The following is a 23256-nucleotide window of genomic DNA, read 5'->3' on the forward strand; positions in this document are numbered from 1 at the left end:
TCCTGGTCTATTCTGGACCCCTCTAGACCTCAACTGCAAATAGGCTTAAAATGCAAATATCTCTGGAAGAAAACAATTTGGTGATTTGAATGCAAGAGAATTATCACTTAGTCACTTAACTCTCCCAGACATAGTTCGTTGAAGCTTAAGTTGGAAATAATGGACCCTATGTAAACAGTCATTGGAAGGATCAAGAAAAAGACACTGCTCTGGGAACTAGAACAAATGCTCTAAAAGTCAGTGATTACTACTCTCTTACGCTTGTTCATTTCTTCATTTAAGTGACATTTATTGAAAACCTGTGTCATGCCAAGAAAATATAAAGGGTGTCCAAATTATGCAAAGATACAAATGGGATGGAGAGGGTTGAAGTAGAATCAGAAAACTTGCTTCTCTCATGCTGCTTTGGGAGTGGGGGCCATTTGTGGAGGGGGGAGGTGACTCAGGAGATGGGTCACAAACCTGGCTCAGCCACTAACTAGCTGTGAGAACCCGAGCAGGATACTGCCACTCTTTTCTGTAATCATCTACAAAATGAAGAGAATGAAACATTCTCTTTAAGGCTCCTTCTAGCGCTGACATCTAATGGCACCGGAAGTTGGACGTACAGGAGGCTGTTCAGCCTGGACAACAGATAGAGGTGGGTTCATATCCCAGCCCCACCACTCTTTAATCACGTGGTCTGGGGGCACTTACTTCACCTCCCTACTTCTTAGTTCCTTCGTCTGTAAAATCAGTGCATTAGTCACACTACCTCTTAGAGAAGCGATGAAGATTCAATGAGGCAAAATATTTGGGACTGCACCTGGAACACACTAAGTGTTCTACTAATGTTAATTACTGTTTTTTTACTATTATAATTATCATTACCACTTTTATTTCAGGATCATAAATTCTCAGATCTGGATTTTAAAAGGGTGTCTAATTTTATTACAGTGTACCTTGTCACTGAGTCCTATTACTAGTTTTTAATAGTTTCCCCATCTGAAAATAATTTTGGTTGAAATTTTACATGTCTGTTTAATTTGGACCCAGTATCAGAGAGTCTTAGCGTTTGGGACTTGGAGGAATAGGCAAAGCATTAGAAAAGAAAATGGGTAAAAAGTCGCTATGAAGTCCAATGTGTCTTTTCCCCTTCTTTCATTACCTGTATGACACCCCCCATCAGGGACGCAGCCATGGCCATGGAGGTACACAGCACACCAAACAAGAGACCTGCAAGAAGGGAAACCCGTGACCATGAGCAAGCTGGCTGGGAGGGATTCCCGGTGCCCCTGCCCAGCACCATCTGAGGAAGCCCCTCGGGGAGGGGATCTCAGTGAGAACTGTCCTCCCCACTCAGCCAGCACGAGCCCCAGGCAGGGCATTTGGGGGACTTTTCTCCCAAACACATGCTTTCCTAGGTCAGGCAGAATGAGCTGGAATCCAGCCTCCAGCGATTTTTTTCTTCCAGGATTCAAGAAGAAAACCATTATGCGGAAGCAATGTGAAAATCTGGAAAAGGCACTAGTTTAGACTAATCCAGACTAAGTTAGTGGGAATGAATCCCATTTTGACCACTCACCAACAATCAGCTGAAGGAGAAGTTAATAACGTCTCTGGGATTCAGATAGTATCTCATGTTTAGAATGGCTAAATATCTATACACTTTACCTCACAGGTTCTGCAAGTCTGGAAAGACTTTCTGGTCTTTTCCCTTAGTGCTTTATTCATTCCTTCCCGGGGCCCTTAGTCTCTCACGCAATGATCTGTTTGTTGACATGTCTATGTTGGAGTGCTGTAAGGGCCACCAGGCACTGCTCCAAAGCGCCTCTGGAGTCAGAAGTTCCCACTGAGGCAACCGGTGCATGCGACTTAGTCATCTTTTTAAGACGATGCCTTCTTTGAAGCCATATTTGTAAAAGACCTTTGTTTAAAAATCATTTAAAAGTACATTCAATTCCCATTATAACTCATAACATAAATAAAAGAGGGCGTGAGAGATACAAAGGGTTGGAGATAGAGACAGTGACAAAGTGGAGAGAAAACGATTTTGTTCATTCTATTTGAAATTCTCTCTCAGCTAAATATCTCACTGAGTTCCCAGTGTGACTATTAATTCAACGTTGTTGAGTACTGACCACAGGTCAGGCACTTTACTGGCTGCCAGTGCTATAAGGTCAGAGCTTGATTTCTGCCCCAAAGATCTCACATTCTAGGAAGGGACCACACATAAATAAATTAATTTATCCAACAAATACATGTATTTGTTGATATACAACAAATATCCCTGAGAACTGTGTCTAGTGCCTGGCAAGCCCTATGTGTTTGTCATTATTATTATTATTTTATTTCAGGTTTAGAACATGATATTCATGATGTTTATTGTCAGGAACTCACTCAAATTGAAATCAGCCTATCAGCTTTTGACGCCGTAATTTTCAACTTCTCAATAAGATGCAGAAAAATAAGAAAACTCACAACATACTGAAAATCAAGTCTGATCAATAAACACTTTTAAGAATTCTAAAATTGTTCCAATTATCTTTAAGGATAATAGACTAGATTGCAAAAAACAATGTTTGCCCAGATTCCGTATTCTCGATGGATAAGGACAACTCCATCTCCCTGAAGAAAATAACAAAAGACATGTTTTCTCTCTACGATGGATGCCCCCTTGCTGGGCCAGCACGTATCAAACTAAAGTCTAGGCAGTCATCCTTCAACCCTGGGGTTCTACTTTTTTTGTGCTGATTGATTGATTGAGTCAGTCAGCCCCCAGCCCCAAATCTTTATACCGCTACTAGATTGCAATCAATAGCAACCTGCAAGGCAGGAAGTTGTGGGGAACTTGCTGGGGGTTCCATAAAGACCTAGAGTGTATGGCCTCACAGACAAAAAAGTAGATATGGGAGAGAGAGAGCTCCACAGATGCAGCAAATGCTGTGGATTTTCCCAGTGCTACATCAGCTCAGAGGATCAGACAATAAACAATGGGCATAGGAGAAACTCTTGCCTCGATCCAGCAGATTCATAATATCTGCCGGAAACTGGGAATTGTCCTGGGAGTAATGCCCATCTGCCTGCCGTTAGCTCTAACTCATTATGCAAGATGGTGAATAGAATCAAGGTAACTCAGATACCCAGGTAATGAACATGTGGTCAGCATTGATCTCTCTTTGTTCAAGGATAAGTACAAAGAAAAAGAAATATGGGATCTATGGCAAAATGTTGTCAAACAAGGAAGTGAATATATTAACCTAAAAGCTCAAACAGAGAGTATGCTTTCTGCAAATAATTTATCTTAGGAACAAGAAAAGAAAGCATTTTGAGAAACTGTTTGGCAATCTCAATATGAGGCAAAAATACAGACTTAGTGAAGACACAAGTACAGGTCAAGAGAAAACAAATGAGATGAAAAAACAGCAAGATAGGGTGCAACACCAGTAAGCTTAGGTGAAGATGGATCCAGGTGTGGTAAGGAAGGACTGCAAGGGCTTTAAAAATCATGATAGTTGACCAAGCACTTACACTCCTAGATATTTACCAAAGAGAAATGAAAACATGTTCACGAAAAGATTTGTACAAGTATTCTTAGTGGCTCTATTCATTATACCCTCAAAATGGCTCCAGTCCACCCATAGAAGTAGAATTTTAAAGAGATGGTACACCCACACAATTTCATACCACTCAGGAATAAGAAGGACAAACTACTGATGCACAAAACAACATGGATAAATCTCAAAAAACATTATGCGGAGTGAAAGGAGTCTTACAAAAAAGAGCGCATACTGTGTGATTCCATTTATATGAAATTTTAGAAAAGGTACAACTAATCTACGGAGGAAAATATCAAAACGGCACTTGCCCCTTGAGGGAAGTGGGAGCAGGGATTGACTGGAATGAGCAAGGGAGGACTTCCCAGGTTGATGGTAAAGCTTTATATCTTTAGTGGTTGGGTCACACAAGTGTATGCATTTGTCAAAACTCAGCAAATGTATACTTAACGTTTGTCCATTTTATTGTAGGCGAATTTTACATAAAAAACTTTAAACAGTTACTGAATTCTAGTTAGTAATATATATGCTAAAATAATTAGTGGGAAGTGTATTGATGTCTGCAATTTACTTTTAAATGTATCAAATATTTGAAGGATTAATGGATGGATAGCGAGCTGGATGGATATGTGAAAAAGCAAGTTTAGGAAAATATTAATGGAGAATCTAGGTGGCATAATATGGGAATTTATGGCAAAGGTCTTTAAAGTTTGCTGTATGATTAGTTTTTTTATAATAAAATGTAAGGAACAAAACACAATAGCAGAATTAAAATCATTATTGTTAAGACATTTTCTTTGTGGAGAACCACAGTAACATTGAGAAAAAACTTAAGTTCTTCAAGTTTGCAGAGGAAAAGGACAAAGTTATGAATATAAGAGAAAAGGTGAAGGATATGGAGAGCAAACAACACAAACTGGGAGAACACAAGAATAAGGAGATGATAAAACTGTCAATATCTGCAGCCAAGAAATACACTTACTAGAAAATCAGTTAAAATTTTGAGAATCAACAAGAGTTGGATAAATGGCCCAATACATGCTTTACAAAATAAAAACAAACAAAAAGGTACAGCTTTTCCACAGTGACGATAAACAGTTTAGAAGATATGGCAAAAGCATCCCATTCATAATATCAGTAAAAGGAAAAGAAGGAGGAGGGAGAGGACGGAGAAGAGAAGGAGGGGGAGGGCAACAAGGAAGGGGGGCGGGAGGAGGAGGAAGGAGGGGGAGGGGGGGAAGCTTAAGAAGGAAGCCATGAGCATGATGAATATCTAAGAGAGGAAACATATTATTAAATGGAAACATAAATGCTACCACTAGATGGAAAGCTTACACAGATGGCACTTCTTCCCAAATATATTTTTAGGTTTAATGCAACCCCATTGGGCTGGGGTACAGCTGGATGACATGCAATAAATTATATTAAAGTTCATCTGAAAGAATAAATAAGCATGAAGAACTAAAACATTTTTTTCATAAAAAAAGAAAAGTAACAGTAGAAAATTTTAAAATTTTAAACTTAAAAAAAGTGACAAAGTAGTTCTACCAGATATTTGAAATAAAACACAACAAAACTATAACATAAGACAAGCTGGTATTAGTCCTGCAATTGATAAATTTTAAATTTAATTGAATGAAAATAAGTATATATTATGAAATATATTCTTATGGATGAAAGAATTTTATATTGTATATTATTATGATTAAAAATAGTAAAAACCACTGAAGAATATTGGATTAATTAATGATGCTGAGAAAATTAGCTACATAAGACAAAGAACAATTTAGATCCTCATCATAAATCATAAATCAAATAATTTAAAGATATTGAATATTAAACATGAAATATAAAATTACTTAAAATCTATAGGGAAATATATAAATGGGTTTTGAATGAGAAGAAATTTGTAAGCATAAAGAAATGGATGAAATAGTTAAAGAAATTATAATATGCATGATCACATATAATATTATAATTTCTACACATCAAAATGTATTTTAAAAAGATCTGGGAGATGTTCTGCAAAATGCAAAGACCATATTTCTTTTAGATATGAAGAGATTTTACAAATAAAATTTCTAATATCTCATCAACAAACAGCCCAAATAGATTCTTCACAAAGAAATACAAATGGCTACTTATCATCTGAAAAATGTTCAAATTCCCTATAAATCAAAAAATGTAAATTAAAGCAAAAACGTGATGTTATTTTGCCTATGAATTTGGCCAGCTTTTAAAAATACTAATATCAAGAGCACAGAGAACTATGTCACCACTCGCTGCTGCCATACATGATGTCCTTGGACCTTGTCGGAACTATTTTTCTTAAGAATTGTCAGTGAGTTTGTATTATTTGATCAGGTAATTCTCTTTTGGAAGTTTGTACTCAAGAAAAAAAAATTACAGATGCAGTTAAAGATTCACGTACATGAGTTTCACGACAATATCACGAAAAAATGAAAAAATAATTCAAAAAGTAACAATAACAAAAATAAGAAAATAAGCTATTTTATAGAGTATTAAACAATCACTCAAAAACCATGTTTTCAAAGAATACATACATGACACAGGAAAACGCTCACTAAAATATGCTAGGAAAAAAATAACCAAGAACAAAATTAAATATAATTTTATTTAAAAAGTACATATATTTTCCAAAATTACCTACATTTTCTATAATAGGTAAATAAGCATATAATTTGTTTAAACTTATAAAGAAGCAAACTTTGTAACACTATAACTCAATATGATAAGTGCTACAGTGATTATAAACATAATTCGCAATTATAAAATTAAGCAAGGAATAATTATTCTTTGAGTTGAGATTACTAGGAGTTTGGTAATAAAGGGATTCTTTAGAAAAGAGGTTGGTTTTCTTAGACAAAGTGACTGGCCATGGTGAGCAGAACATCTTCCCATGTAGAGGGACTAAATTGATCAGTACAGAGCAAAATCAAGAGACCTGGCGGATCTAGAGTTTAGGGTGAGCACAGAAGAGCGTGGAAAATAAGGTTGGTGAAAGGTAAGCTACCTGGCCATTCTTTCCCGGTACTCGTGGAAGTATAAGAATCTACATGTGAGGTTCCTCGTGTATCTCAGTGTGCATTTGTGCCTGTAGGAGTGTCCTGAATAGCATGTGCAGGATTTTGACATGTACCCCATGTACATTTCATGACATGGAAGAGCAGATCCACCAGCTGTACCTACATAAGCCTTTACTGATCCAGGTGCTCAGCTTGTCGGAGAGATGGGGAAAACAACTCTTGACAAAATCCTCGAAGGTCACTGTTGCTAAGGCATTGATGCTGGCAGCCACGGTGCTGCAGGGAGAGAAAAGCGAGAACACAGTCCAAGCTAAATAAAGCTGACCAGCTTGCCCTGTCGTCCAGGGCAAGTAGACAAGGCAGGGCTTTAGAAAACACAGATGCAGACATGTCCTTATTCTGGGACTCCCAAGGAAGTATGTGGCCTGTCTGCTCACTCCTCAAAGCTGCTTCTGTCCTTAATGCCCTTTGATTTCTTCCTCAGACTCCAGGAAGACGCTGGGCTTTCACATTCTAACTTCCACTAATTCCCCTTAGACATTAAATGCGTTAGCAGGCAGTAGCAGAGAGACTGTGTGTGTGTGTGTGTGTGTGTGTGTGTTTAGGTTGGACTTGAGGCAGAAAGTAGTGACTATCCTCATCTAGGAGTCAGCACAGTTTGCAGTTAATCATTCATTCCTTCATTCCTTCACGTATGCGTCCATTCATTCTGGGTGCTAGGCATACAGTGGTGAACCAGGAAGACGTAGACCTTACACTCTACTTAGTGACATAGACATTTAACAGCCAATTATACGCTTGATGACCATGCTTATGAAGGAAAATGACAAGGTGCCATGAGAGGATGTCTTGCAGAGACCTAAACCGGGATGAAGTTAGGAGATTCTTCCTTAGGAAGTGATGGTTAGGATAGGCACTGAAAGGACCCATGCAAATTGGTGAAAAGATGGTCAAGAATAAAGGAAAATTACAGTTAAATGCCACAAGATAGAAAGCTTGTTGCATTCAACAAACTGAAACCAGCAGAGTGGCTAGAATGCAATTAGTTAGGGAGACGGGCAAACGGCGAGACTGAGAAGAGAGAAAGCCACAGCTGCGTGACAACTCGGATATCCTCTCTCCAACTGTCCAACCAGAGTGCAGTCTCGTGCTCTAAAACTCACTCAGGTGAAGAAGACCTGAAAGTGGGGGTTTTCTTTGCAGAATAGCAGGAAAGCTTATTTAATTCCTCAGATACATCAGGAATATTTTAGCTAGTAGACTAGATATCTATATTAAATTCCTGTGATGCAAAGTCACAATCACAAAGTTCTGGGGAAGAAACAAGCTGATGAACAAAACCTGGCCAGCTGTGTGTAAGTTTTCCATTGATATTCATTAGCTGATTACTTTGCTGTCCTCCGTGCTCATGTGAAGACAAGCTACAGCTTGTCTTCCAATGTCTTCCATGTCTTCTAATGGCATGGAAGAAAATTTTAACTTTCCCTTTTTTCTGTAATGCAAAATAATAGGACCATTAATTTTAGCTGTAGGTTACTTCAGTTGGAATAGTTCCAGGCCAATCTTGTGCAAGAGTTACAAATTCCTGCCCTAAATGACAGATGTAGCAGGTAGAAACTTCCTAAGACCCATTTCTGGAAAGTGAAACTCTAAGTACTTCAGGGTACCATTCTCATTTTCCTGAGAATCAAGGCATGGTATACGTTCCCTGTAAGACTCCTCCTCTGTCTGCAGCTCCGTGAAGGTCAAATAAAGAAAGGAGATGATCAAGTGAAAAGAGCTTCCATGCTCCCAACATATATGGCGGAAAGTTTCAACCATTAGGGTTAACCAGTAAATTCACTGGGAGAGAGGGAGCAAAAAGCTAGATTTGGCCCAGAAGGATCAGATTTGTAGACTCTCTGCTGGGGTGCTTTTGCAATTTCTCAGATTCTAAAACAGCTACAAGATGGTGGACGTCTTTTTTTTTTCTCTCCCTTAACCACTATCCCTTTATTCTATTCCCACTCCTGTCTTTCCCTTTCCCAATCTGACACCCTCCTTAACATTGTAGCAAAAGTCATCTCTCTATATCATGCACTGTCCAGGGTGTCCGTTTCTTGGAATTTTTGCACTTGAGATCACAAGAGTGAACCATTTTTTTATGGGGGAATACCTATTCACAGGTCTATTTTTCCAGTCCAGAGAGAGTCAGCCTTAGAGTAAGAGGAAAAAAAAAAAACAAACAAAAAGCTCTGTAGAGAGGGACGACATAAAAGCTAGAGTGTCCCCTCTACTTCTGTTTGGTCGTCTGGTGCTCACGGTTTCTGTCCTCAATTCCCTTAAGATCCTAGTACCAGCACCACAGAACAATCTCACTTTGTGGTACTGTTGCAAAAATCCTAAAAAGAATATCAGTGAAAATAATTCAGCAGTACACTGGATTAAAAGTAACCATAAGCAAGTTAAAGTCATTATATGAATTCGAGGATGTTGCTGTTTTGGAAATTTGTTAACATAGTAATACGTCAAAAGTTAAAGACAAAATATCCATTTTGAAAATGTCAAAATTTTACCAAAATCCAATATCTCTCCCTCATAAAAATATTTTGTAAAAGTAGAATAAACATATACTTTTTTGTTGTTTTTTTTACAATTTCATTAATTTTATGCAAATGTTCTTAAATGTAAAAAAATCTTTGAAATGAAAACTTGATCTCATATTTAATGGTGAAATCCAAGAACCGTTCCCTTTAAAGTACACGACAAACAAGGCTTTCTGCTCTCCCTCAATTATTTATCACTGTTCTCAAAGCACAATTATATAAGATAATGAACATACAACTGTAACTATTAGAAAAGAGAAAACTCAAAAGTAATTGCAGATATCATGATTTCAGTACAAATTCCAAAGAATTAACTGAAAATAATTGGGAAAAAATCCTACATATCAAGGGAAATTCTATCATAGAAAAAGTAATGAGGGAGCCACCCGGTGGTGTAGTGGTTAAGTTTGCAGACTCTGCTTCAGTGGCCTGGGGTTCACCAGTTTGAATCCTGGGCACAGACCTACACATCGCTCATCAGCATGCTGTGGCAGCATCCCACATACAAAGTAGAGGAAGCCTGGTACAGATGTCAGCTCAGCGACAATCTTCCTCACCAAAAAAAAAACAAAGTAATGAATAAGTACCAGCCTAACAGATATTATCATATTTTAAAGCACAGTCATTAAAATTATTAATATTGGCATAGTTGTGGACAAATAGACCAAAGAAATGCAAAAGAGAATCCAGAAAAAGTCCTGAGTACATAGAAGAATGTAGGAGATAATAAAAATAGTATTTCAAATCAATGACAAAAAGATGGCTTATTTACTAAAAAGTAATGGGACAACTGGCTACTGACTTAGAAGGAAAATAAGGCAGGAGCTCCACTTCATTTCTTATCCCATATGTATAGTCTAGATGATTTAATGATTTTAACATTTAACAAGACAATAAATATACTAGAATGGTGTCTGGGTGATTAGTTATAATGATGGAATCGAGAAACCTTTCTCAGAATATTAACCCAGAATCCATAATGTAAAAGAATTGGTTAATATAAATTAAAATCTCCATATACTCAAAAATACCATTAATAAAGCAAATACACAAAGGAAAAATGAGAAAAAATGAGACATATATCAATAGGGTATTTTCCTTATATGTAAAGAGAAAACCTTAAAAAAATTAACAGAGAACATGAACTGACATTTTCTAGAAAAGAAATACAAATGTCCAAAGACAGTAGGGAGAAGTAGCCAGTCCCACTTAAGATCAAGGGAATTCATATTAAAATTACTTACCATTCTTTCCTATCAAATTGGCAAGTTTAAAAGTTTGAGAGTACTCAGCATTGATGGTGGTGTGCAGGAGACACTAGTGTTTTCAGTGTACAAACTGGTGCAAATTTTTGGAAGTCAGTTTAGCAATGTCCATGAAAAGTTTAAATCAATATGTATTTTGACACACTAATTCTACTTCTTGGAATGTAACCTACATATATCCTTACACAATCTCAGAAAGATATACATGGTCGTGTGTTACACACTGATGTTTTGTGTCCCCTCAAAACTTGTAGGTTGAACCCTAACCCCCAGTGTGATGGTTTAAGCAGGTGGGGCCTTTGGGAGGTGATTAGGTCATGAGGGTGGAGCCCTCAGGAGTGGGATTAGCGACTTTACATAATTACTCTCTTTTATGGAGACCCCAAAGTGGCCCCTCGTCCCTGTCCCTTCCACCATGTGAGGACACAGTGAGAAGATTACCATGAATGCACCAGAAATCGGGCCCTCAGCAGACACTGACTGCCAGCACCTTCCTCTTAGACTTCCCAGCCTCTAGAACTGTGAGAACTAAATGTCTGTGTTTAGAAACCACCCAGTCTGTGGTATTCTGTTATAGCAGCCAGAAGAGACTAGGACATCACATTGTCAGTTATGCCTTACATCAAAGGATTGGTCAAATACATTAGAGTAGATAAAAAAATAGGGTAGAACTACTGATATGGAAAGATTTCTAGATTATATTAATTTAAAAAAATGAATCAGGATATATAACATGATCCCTTTTTTGTACGCCAAAAAATATGTATGTTCACACAAGCAAAGAAATTTTCTGGTTTATTAAAAAGCAATCATTAATAGGGGTTGACTCTGTGGAGTGAGACAGGCATTTGAGGAATAAGATACAAAGTTTCTACTTTTATCCTCTGGTACTGTTTGAGTTTTGACCCTGATCATTTTACTCTCCTAAAACGGGCCCTTGACCCATCCTATAATTGATTCTTTGCAGCTGAGCTCTGGGAAGGGCAATGAGGCTTACCCCGCCGCTGAGTCTCTGCTTCACCAGGCAGAGCGCGTGGCTTGAAGAAAAGTAATGACCCCATCTTCATGGTTTAGTGCACTGCCCTCGGCGCTGCTGTGCCAGCCTCCTCCAGGTCACTGTCACCTCTCATCTGGACTAAGACAAGTGCCTCCCAGCTGATCACCCGCTTTCACCACTCTTGCCCTTATCATAGTCCCGTCCCCACGTAGCAGGCTGGTCTTCGACTGTGTGACATCACTCACTCTCTTGCTTTGTCTTCAAATGCCTTCCCATTCAACCTCAAATGCAGACTCTTTCCCCTTTCACGGAGGCGCTTCCTGATCTGAGGCCTGCTCCCCTCTTCAGATTCTCTGCCATCTGCTCTCCTCCCAGGTCCTTATGCTTCAGCTCTTCTCTTTGTTCCTCCACTGCTCTATGCAGCTTATCTCCTCGGGCTTTCGTTTGTGCTCTTCCCCCGGCCTGTAAAGTTTCCTGCCTGTGCATCCTCTAGATCGCAACACACGTGTCACCGACTCCAAGAGAACTTCTCTAAATGTCCTGTTAAAAGTAGAACCCCGAGTTCTCACCTCTCTCTGAGTCGTCACTCTTTTTCCTTTATGATATTTGTCATTATCAAACAACATCTGGTTTATTTTGTTTACTTATATATTGTGCATCTTCCATGTCTCTTAGAATGCAAACTCGGTATAGGGCAACACTTATGTCAGTCTTGTTCTCTGCAGTATCCCCACCATCACCAACTGTGCCTGGCACAATATAGACCTTCTGATATATTTGTCAGAATACATGTATGAATAATTTTGTAGCAGCCTGAGTGTGCTATTGAAGATGCAGGGGAATGGATTTGAAAGGATAGCTCTGCAGGAATACATTGCAGCTGACTGAGAAAGCCAGCAGAGTGAGCTGCCTGTGTAAAGGCCGTGTGACATCGTGGGGGCAGCTGGCCTCAGACAAGGTGGAGAAAATAAACAGAGAGATCTAGCGTTGGGGCAGACCCAAGCTTACATCCTGCCTCTGCAGGTCACTAGCTCACCCCGTGTAAGTTATCTACCTTGCTAAACCTGTTTCCCTCTCTGTAAACTGATGATAACATGAGCAAAGCTCCAGTATCAAATATTGCGTGACAACTAATGAGCACACACAAATAAAGCATTCAACAGGCAGCCGACACACAGTAAGCACTCAGTGAATACTGTGATTGCTACCATCATCCTTGTTGTCACCATCACTACCATCACTGTCATCATCATCTTCAGAGCAGAGTGTTGTCAGTATACTAACCTCAGAGTTCCACTGAAGGCACAAGCCACAAAGAGTCCCGGCAGTCCTGGCATTGTGGGAAATATCTCCATGACAAAGTATGGCATCAGCTGGCGAGGAGGCAAAACAAGACAGGATTAGTGGTCTCATCAGCACTGTCTGAAATGTGGGAATGTAGCTTGATAGCAAAAGGACGTGGAAAAGAAAAAAAATACAAAGTAAAGCCATAATCAAGGAGTTTGCACGGACTAAGGTTATGATCAGTCCAATTCTGTGGACCTGAGGCCCAGCTGTAGGGGAGGAAGAGGGGTAGGAAGAAGACAGTCAATATTAGGAAAAAGGGTTGGATGAACTTTAGGAGGTTCAGGAACTTTTAAAATTTTTCTTATGTTCGCAATGTGTGCCCTTTTCTTGCCAGTTTACCCTTAATATTAACAATTATACCCTGAAAATAAATGCTTAAAATGGGTCTTCAGGGAATCCAGGTCTTAGGGTTCTACTCTGTAGCCAGATTTGTGTGAGAGGAGCCCACACAGGACAGAGGGGCAGTTGAACATATAGGGAGGAGGAGGGGGCAACTGCACCTCCTGAGCACACTCTCCAAAAATGGGGCTTTTGAAAGCACATTTACCGTAGTATATTGGGGGTGATGGTGTTTAAGCTATGACGAGAAGACATGAGCAGAAACATTAGAGAAATAAGGGTCATTTTGTTCAATTTGAGATTAAAGAATCATTAATCAAAGTTGAGACATAGAGAAGAAAAGAGTCCACAGGCAGCATCAACCATCAAAGCCATGGGTTCAAGCCCCCCTTCCACTCTCCCCAGCTTTGCTCTGGCTCTGGGCCTGTCTTCAAGGACAAGGTAAGGTACCTTTGCTTTACAGGCTCACTCCTCCATGTCAGAACCCAAAGTGTGGTGATGTCACCCAAGAGGAGACGAAAGAAACCAACTCCTCAGGGTGTGAGAAGTGGCTGGCGGTCCAGGTAGGAAAGAGAAGGACCCCACATAACCCATCGATGGCCAGGAGCACACACATCCCCGCCACTCCCCACGGGCCCTGAGGGAACACACACCTGGTCTGGGGCCGAGATGATGCCGGAAGTCCAGGGGTCGCAGTCTCTGAAGTAGGAGTACATGATCAAGCCAGAGAAGACGGCGCACAGCAGGATGACCCAGAGACCCAACAAGTTGAAATACAAGGCTCTAGAAAAGAACACACGGGTCTACTGCAGCCTCCACGCCATACGACAGTGCGGTGACGTCATTACCAAAGACACGTGGGAAAATGTTTTTGGCCTTCTTGCCATAAAATAAAATTCTGCAGCTTTCAAGAGTCATTACATTTTATACTTTTGTATTTTGTTTTTTTGAGAATATTACATTTTTAGACATCACAAAATTTGAATGTGGTAGGTTTTCAATGAATTTTCTCTTGAAACTGGGAATTGTTCTGCAAAACTTCAGAGTGTGGTATGAGATCTATCTTCTTGGATGAAATTTCCTCTAACAATCACTCATATTATGTAAGTTCAAGTGATTTTCCCCCTACTCGATTCAGGAGACTGTCAAAAAGCCAACTTACATTTTAACATCTTTTCTTCCAGAGGGATGGTGAGGTAAACGTAGAAATAGACAAGTTCTGGAAATATTCACTTTGGAGATTAATTCAGATGAAAAAATTGAGTCTTTTACAGACGTTGGAAAGTATGAAAGCCTCAGTTCATTTTACCCTGTTCTTTGGAGCTATTCTTTTTGTCCCACAGCAAACAGATATGCTTGATTCCAGTTGGAGTGTTTTTGCAGGATCCTATGGGTATTTTGTATTCACGACTGTCCCCTGAAACTCAAAATATTACTCATTTTCTTGATCTCAGGGAAGACCTGCATGCTGGCTGGGCTTACCCTGGTCTCAGCAAGCACGCATCTCGCTCTGGAGAGAGCGCAGGATTACAGAGTGATGCCGGGCGTTTTCTTGGGTCCAGCCATCGTTTGAAGGGAATCGAGCGCGTCCACATTCAAATGTAAGGACACACATTCAAAGCTCCCCGAAACCTACATTGCACAGGTGTACCTGACTTTCAAAAAACCCTTAAATCAAAGACCTTACTTATGAAGCAAACGTGGTACATAATTATTCCATTTAGAAGTTTATATTTTACATTATTTACATTAGAAAAAGGTCTTATCTCAGCAGTCACTTCCTTGGGAGTTTTCTAACAGGTTTATCTTTGGGTTTTCTTTGTTTATTTCTCTTTGGAGGGGTTGATTCAGAGATCCCCTTGCCGAGACAACTGGTGCCTAAGGTGATCAATACCTACAAACTGCGTTGGTTGTACTCGCGCTGTCAGCGCGGGCAGACTCAAGCCTCCGCTCCGGCGTCCCTCGGGAGGACGCCCTGACTGCCTTGCTCTGAAATAGTCACTCCCTGCTCTCTCGTCAGTTTCTACTCCTTATGCTGCTTTACAACTTTTTAGCATTTATCATTATCTGAAATTGTAAAATCTACTCATTTATTTATTATCTGTTTCCCTCACTCAAATGAGCACAGTGCTATGTCCCCAAAGCATAGATTGAGCTGGCACAGAGCACACATAAAATTATTTTACTTTGGGTAACAAATGATTGAATGAATGGTAGAAATTCAGTACAATATGATTGCACTCTTTATATCATTTATTCTTTTATAAAAACTTTGGATCTGGGATCGGAAGACTTTATCCTAACAACGATGTGAGCTTAGACGAGTCATATAACATTGTGGGGCAGTTACATCATCTGTAAAAAGAGTGGAACACACCTACTTTACTTATTACAGGACTAACATGAGGACTGAATGAGTAAAGATATATGTAGGCCTGTAAAAATATTGTAGGCTATATAGCCATATAGAGGACATTCATACATTACCCAAAACATTTTTGAAACTTCACCAGTCAACTGTGGGAAAGGAGCAACCAATGGCAAGATTGTATAAAATGTTCAAGTCCTTGATTGTGAATGTGTTTTCATTAGAAATGAACTTCGATTCTCTACAGGGCTAATACTCCTGTTTGTTAAGCCACTTCATTGATTCATTCACAAAATATTTATTAAGCATCTCTATGTACCAGGCTCTGTTCTAGGTGCTGGGAATACAGCAGTGAGCAACAGAGAACCCACTCATGGAGATTATGTTCTGGGATTGGAGGCAGGTAGTAACCACTGAAATGAAATAAATAAATAAGATGATTTTAGATGTGATAGGAGATACGAGGGAAACAAAGTAAGGCAGTGGGAATGCAACAAAAGTGACTGCATGTGGGTGTGCTTATCTTAGCTGGGAGAGGGGGTGGAGATGGGAGGGGCCCAATACCTGCATGGACTCCTCCCACCCTCAGAGCATCATGTGCTGTCAGCAGTCCTGGAAGATAAACTGGGGTCTAGAGACTACAGGGGTGCAAGTCAGCTTCCAGGGAGCAGCTCTAATATGACTTGGTAAGTGGTATTATTTGCAGGTGCGAGGAAGATCTGACTTAGCATGAAGTTGTCTTTAGTGAGTACCCAGCATTCCTGGCCATGCAATTAAATGCATATATAATAAGTCGCTTGTGGTTTGAACCATGGCCACATCAGTGGGAAATTTATGGATCTATTTTCACCTACCTATGTGGCAGGATGTGTTTTCCCCACGTAGCAGAGGTTTTCCTAAACTCTCATGGAGTGTTTTCATCACATCCGACTCAGATAACCCAGCAGAGCAGTGCGTTTCATCAACGTTCTGCAGAGCCTCCAGGTGAGCTGGCTCCCAGTGGCCTCCAGCGCCCCCGCAGTGCCTTTGAGGCTCTAGGTATGTGACTAATGAGAGCCCCATCATGTCCTCCCCTCCAGCTATGAGCACTCCAGCTGCACGGACCGTTTTCACTGGTTCCTCCCTCCTGAATCATGTCAACAAATCAATTTCGATTCTCTCAGGGAAGTCTTTTCTAAAGAAAATTTTTACTTTTTCATCATTCCCTATTCTCACAAAATTCCTATCATAGCTCTGGTCCCTCCACAGGGGTGGTGATGAGTGGAACCTGAGGGGCAGTCCTAAAGGCTTAGGAAATTATATACATTTCTTTCCTCATAAGTATCTCTCCTTTCTGACAGTTTTCAGATCTGCTAAATACTAATGCAACAAATTCCAAATTCCAAGCAACCATCATGAATGGAACTGTATTGACTCTGTTGATTGAAACTAAGCCACTAAATGAGACTTAGAGCCACACAAACACAAACATACATATGAAAGTGTATGAGCAAGAGTGTGTGTATGCATAGACACACACACATATATATATACTCCTCTATACACACACACATATACTCCTACATATATATGTGTGTCCACGTATATGTGTTTATACATCATGCACACATATTTATCACACACACAACCATGATCTTCTTGAAGCATTACTTTGTTTAATAAGTGATAAACCTTTAATAAGCACGAAACATTGTTCTTGACCTTGTGGGGAAAAAATGATAAAAAAGGATACATTTCCTAACTTTCAGGAATTATTGTAGTAATAGAAATTAGGCATGTTCTCAAGAAAAAATAACACAAACACATAAGATTTTTTTTAAAACTAGGTTTAACAGAGAATGTTTATTTCACCAAAAGATTTTCCCCTTTAGAGACACACAGTCAACTCTAGTTTATTTTAAATGAATTTTAATTTTAAATGGATTTTGAGATCAAAGTCACATTTGATCTTAAATACATTTTCAACAATTCTGCTATTTGATAAAGTGATGATCATGGGTGTGGAGGGTTTGCTAGTATTATTTATTGTTATAGGACATAAATATGTTCCAGCGAGTTGATGGAATACTAGATAATGTTTTTATTTCTTCCTTTTGAGAGTGTGCAAAATATATAAGTAATATATTCCCTTTTGGAATTCAAGATACAAAACGGCAAACCATGACTTGGCACTTTATCTTTTATTCAGTCTAAATAAGAAACTGTGTATTGAAAGGATTTTAAAATCAATTGTGGAAATATTCACAGTGGCTGTTTGTCATTCCAAGAAAAGTTAAGAGCATCCTGACAACCGGGGAGAACCTTGGACAACAGTGATGAAGATGAAATGCCCATTTTAGAAGCAATTCTAGCTCATTTCTGCCCGTTTTGCAAAAACATGCACAGCTTCCTTTGGTCGCCATCCAAGGGGGAGAGATGACATGCAGGACTCGGAAAAGGCTTAACCAGCTGTGTGCCTACTGGAGTCCCACAGAGAAAGCAGGCCCAGCAGGCCTGGGACCGGCCGTCCCAGCAAGAGTGGGAACCGCTAAGGTCCCCTCATGGCTTGCCTCATTACCCTAGGATTTCTTCCTTTTTAACCTCTCCTTGGAAACTTTAAGGGCATATCCATTGAAAGAAAAATAGTTGAAGAGAGCACATGCTGAATGAAATAAGTGATAAGGACCATCTCCTCACAGAAACTGTAAGAAAAATGTAGTATTTCCCTCTGTCTTGCCACCCAGGGCACCTAATTTAATCTAGTAACCTCCCAATTCATGGAGGTCACAAATGACGCCAGCGAAGGTAGACAGACCTAAGTTCCAACCCGGCTCCACCTCTTTCGTGTGAGATGGGAGTGGTGACGCTGCTTCACAAGGGTTAAATGAATCCTTCCATTTCTCTTTCTCTTACACACACACACACACACACACAGAAGCATATAATAAGTACCGATAAAGGCGGAGAAAAAGTAGAAATGTTTCTTTGTTAATAACTCACAGCTTTGCGTGCTTTTCTGTTTTGCAGGAGATGCATCGCTGGATGGTGGACTGGTTCACTCCATAGATCCCCAGCCAAGTGAAGGTGCCTCCCACTGAGATCGTCCAGAAAGTGTGCCGCCTGAGAGGATCCGGGTCAAAGCTGCAGGGCAGAGGGAAGTAAATGAACAGAGATGAGCCTTTGATGCCCAGATACTATTTTAGGTGATGTGGTCATGCAGCAAAATCTTTATAAAATATGGGAACGTAGCATTGGACGTACTCAAAGATATTTAGTCGAGATCCATTTCTTGAGTGCTCTAATACATTGTGTAATCCACCAGCATAAGCCGATCCTTGAATCAGAACCGTTAAGAAGCCCACAATCATGACAACCATCTGAAAGGCATCTGTCCATACCACTGCTTTTAGTCCTCCCTGAAATGGAGAGAACGCAGGTGAGTTCTTGAAAAGGAGGCCTGCAGCTCTTCCAGTTCTTCACAGCCTCCCTGCTAATGCAATCATTCATTCATTCTTTCTTTCTTCTGTTCTTTTTTGGATTCAGCAACAGTCACTGAGCATCTCTTATGTGCCAAGTACTATGTTAAGCATGGGAATAAAAATGGTAAGTGAAAGCGACAGCTTCCTTCCTCAACTTCATAGAGTTATACTAATCTAGTGTGAGAAGCAGATACTAGACAATAATGTAGCTATTTATTTAAAATTGTGGAAAGTGCAATTAAAAAGGACAGGTTACCATGGGAGCATATAGTAGGGAGTCCTGACCTGGTCTTAAGGAGGTGCCATTCAAAATAATCTCTGAAGAATGTGTACAAACTTACCAGGTACAGAGGACAGAGAGGAGAGGGCAGCAGCCTGTGTGGAGGAACCAGGATGGCTGCCTGAAGAAATGCAAGAATGCTAGAGGTACAGACTGAAGGATGTGTAGAGCAACACCTGAAGGGAGGTTGCTGAATTTGCAAAAGGCCAGAATACACCAGTTTTGACAAGGCTGCTTAAATGATTTCTCAAGAGCAATAAGAGAAAATAAAGAGACTTATATGCTGAGAGAATTTGTTTGTCTCACAGTAGTTGCAGTGGTGTGTGGACAGTAGATTGCAGGACCATAGAAGAAAAGGAGTTGAGAGATGAGCTAAGAGTTTATTTCAGTAGTCCATGCCCAAGATAACAGGCGTTTGAAGTAGGGTAGAGATGGAAAGAAGCTGATGGATTGGAAAGATATTTGCCAGGTGAAATCAACACTGCTTGTGATTAATGAATACAGGTGATGAATGGTGAGGGATTTGAGGGTAATCACCTGGGTCTGTCTTGTGCAATGTGAGTTTCCTTTTTTTTTTTTGGAAATAGTGACAGTGAATTAATTCTGGAAAACTGGGATGATCGAATACTGATAAAGAAGAAAAGCACTAGGTGGGAATGACAGATTTCAGATGTTCACGCAGAAGGGAGTTTTAAGAGCTAGAGGAGGTCAAATAGTGAGGTGAGCAAACCAGAGTTTCAGGAAGAGAAATCTAATAGCAGAACTTAGGATGGAGTGATGAGGCAAGAGGTTACAGTGGCTGTCATCAAACCGGGCTTCTTGTTAGAGTCACTTGGGGACCTTGCAAATAAGCCAAAAAAAAAAACCCTAATGTCTGAGCCCCAACCCCAGAGATTCTGAATCCACTGAGGGATCTGGGCGGGAGCCAGTCCGCAGTATTATTTGAAAGCTCCCCAAGTGATTGCAAGGTGGAATTCTCATTGAGAACACGTGGCCAAGAAGAAAGAAGGAAAGAAAGAGGCTGCTGGAGTGATCCAGGTACAGAATCCCTAGGTGGTGGCGAAGGTGAAGTGAGCAAATCGGGAAAGATTAATGAGGTGATACATAGAAAAAGGGCTTTGAAAATGAATAAGCACTATGAGAATGAAAGCATATGGTATTTTTAACTTGAAAAATACAGTTATCTTTCCCAGTTACTCCTCCAGAGTGTCAAGAACTTGTGTGAAAAGATGACAGGCTTCATCTGTATCTTGAGAAGAAAGAAGACATGGAGGTTGTCCCATCATTTCTTTTATAATTAAAATTAAACTTCAATTAAAAAAATAGACATTAAAGTCCCTGCCAGAAGCATTGTATTTGTATATTTTGTTCAAATCCTGATTTGAGGAACAACCAATCTCTTACCTCCCACTTCCTAAATAGTGGTATTTTGATTTTCTTTACAGATGGTAAGACTTCCAAACCCAAATCACAACATCAGATTTTAGTGATATGAAGACCAAATGTCAGAGACCTCAGTTTTCCAAGGCTACTTGGTGCTGGTTATGAAAAAGTATGCATAGACCTGAACATCAGCTAGACACGAGGCAAGGGACCAAACCGATTTATCAATTGTTCGTCAAAAGACAGATTATGGCCACCGTGAAAATTTCTCTGACTCTATGACTCCTTCATACAGCAAAACACACAAACACACATACACACTCTCCCCACGGATCTATAACCCTGATTGTGCCTTTAGTGTCATTTATATGTTAATCAGTCTATGTTGTTTGGGACCTAGGGTTTCTTGACCTCACTAGATTGCAAACCCCTGGATGGCAGGAATCACGACTTGTTTTTTAATCTCTCTCACTGGTTATCTTAGAAATGCTATGTACCGCCAGCACTATCAGAGTCGAGTGACTGTAATATCAGCAAAAGTGTTGATAAATAAGCCACTATTTTGAAGAGACCCTGAAGCCTCCAGCACAGCTGGAGAGAGGACGGATGGAAGAGAGGTGAGGCGAGAAGACATTAGATGGGTGGATAGATTCACATAATGGAAGATTTTCAACATCAGGCTGGGAAGCTTTTACTTTATCCTGAGAACAATGGGAAGCAAGAAGAGAATCAGGTCAGTCAAGCAGTGTGAAGAAATGGATGTTTTTAGAAGATTAATCTGACAGAGGCCTGCAGGGGCGGGGGAAGAGGTGGTCGGTTTAGTTCATTTGGCTTGCCATGGTGATTAAATATCCAGACTTGTTTCTGACAGCTTACTTTTTGTTTTCCATTTGTTCTACTTTTTCCATGTGTTTTTTTTCCTCTTTTCTTCTCTTGCTTAAATCAGTTGAGGTTTTGTTTTGTTTTAATTCTCTTTTTCTGCTTTGACCATTTTATTTAAACGGATCCCCTGAAATGTTGCCATGAATTTTTAATTTAGGGTCTAAATTTAAGAAATGTCTTAATCCCCAACAAGGCAAGGATTATAAACTGTTTGATTACTCTGTTCCTGACTTATATTCTATTCTTGTTCAAACAAGAGTTATTCTTTTTCTTAATCCCAAAATTACATACAATAATGATGATGATGATGATGTTTGGAAGACAGTATTCCGCTGTCTCTGTCACCCATTACTGTGGCTTCTTAGCCAGGCCCTAGCAGAGCATCCAGTTATCCTTCTATGGGCAGATTCCTCAGAGCAACTGATCTGTCACAGATGTGGGAGGAGCAGGAGGCTATTTTTAACCTAAGTAGGAGAGACGTGTCTGAAATAGAACTATGGGAGTAAGAATGGAAAGGAAAACAATTAAGATAAAACTTCCTGTGCAAAGAAATGTTGGGATTTGCAAGTATGAAAAAGAGCGATAAGGACATTTTAAAGTTGTGTATTGTGATATATGTTAAAAGAATATGTGATATGCACATAATGCCAAAATACTTACATGGTCTACCATCTGATAATATATCAATTACTCTATTTTTCTCTATAGAGGAGGTAAGAGAATCCAGCTGTCAGGGAACCACTGCCGTATTCTGAGCTGGTCACTTGTTGCTTCTGTATATGGTGCCAATGACTCAGAAGAATAAAGATTCCCATTGCAGGGCATGGCAAAAAGTAGTCACTCAGTGAATGTTCCTTGAACTAAACTGATTGGAACAGTTATATAAATATGTTGCCGATACCGCCCAGGTTCCTTGGTTAAACACAGAGCGTGTGTAAAGCCAAATGATAATTGTAATCCATGCTTAGCCAAAGATAAGAGACAAGAACCAGCTGTGGAATCCTCATGTTTACAAAACACCAGCCATCCTTGATCACTCACACACGCATGGTGTATTTCTCAGCCAGTAGACAGGGGAGGATGAACGCTACCTGTGGTTTTTAATCACTGTTAAGGAGCAAATTGTTTTCTCAGACGTTGCATGTAGTCACTTATCCTCTAGACAAGGAGTTCTTTCATTAAATCTTCCCTTTGCCATGGCTTTCTCGAATGAGCTCAGAGCCCAAATTCTACGCAGGGTTGGTAAAAGAATTAAAAGAATTTTAAATAATATAACAGCACCTTCCTCAGGAAACTGTGAGAGATAAGCCAGCATGTTTCTGTTTAATTTTGGAACAGCAATTTCTGCTATAATTAGATGCCCTCTGGTTGGGATTTGCCGGTATCCCATATTAGGAGATGGTGCTAAATGCTTGTTCACGGCTAGATACGTACCAGCGTACAGTAGAACGTGCAGACAATTCCTGTTGCAAACACAGAGCCCCAGAGATCAAACCCGGTCACTACGGAAGGAGAAAAAGCAGTGAAAGAGGTTTCTCTGAGGAAGGTAAAAGAGCGAGCTTTATAAGGAAAAAGTCAGAATATTTTTGTCGGTGTTCTTTGTGAGCAAATGGAAATCAAATTAGAGTTTTCTCAGGTTAAATTTTCTCACCTCTGATAAAGATTATTTTATTACATTATGATACTTCAACCAAGTCCATACATTTCATGTAATGTTAAAAGCCAAACTTTTCTTCCTAAGCTTCTGGAGCTTCCAATCTTTGCACCAA

The 23256-nt window shown here is 39.8% G+C and overlaps 1 protein-coding gene across 1 annotated transcript in view; it reads right to left on the bottom strand.

Moving 5' to 3' along the window:
• The window catches only part of SLC5A12 (solute carrier family 5 member 12), a 48015-nt gene that overhangs the window by 14095 nt on the left and 10664 nt on the right, over positions 1-23256 (bottom strand). The window contains exons 4-10 of the mRNA XM_014831454.3: positions 22922-22989; positions 18725-18879; positions 18464-18604; positions 13770-13899; positions 12715-12803; positions 6747-6859; positions 1148-1215 (exon numbers count right to left, since the gene is read on the bottom strand). Coding sequence (XP_014686940.1) covers positions 1148-1215; positions 6747-6859; positions 12715-12803; positions 13770-13899; positions 18464-18604; positions 18725-18879; positions 22922-22989 — 764 coding nt within the window. The remainder of the gene's footprint in view (positions 1-1147; positions 1216-6746; positions 6860-12714; positions 12804-13769; positions 13900-18463; positions 18605-18724; positions 18880-22921; positions 22990-23256) is intronic.

The sequence above is a fragment of the Equus asinus genome, chromosome 20, assembly GCF_041296235.1.
Source record: "Equus asinus isolate D_3611 breed Donkey chromosome 20, EquAss-T2T_v2, whole genome shotgun sequence".
Taxonomy (NCBI): domain Eukaryota; kingdom Metazoa; phylum Chordata; class Mammalia; order Perissodactyla; family Equidae; genus Equus; species Equus asinus.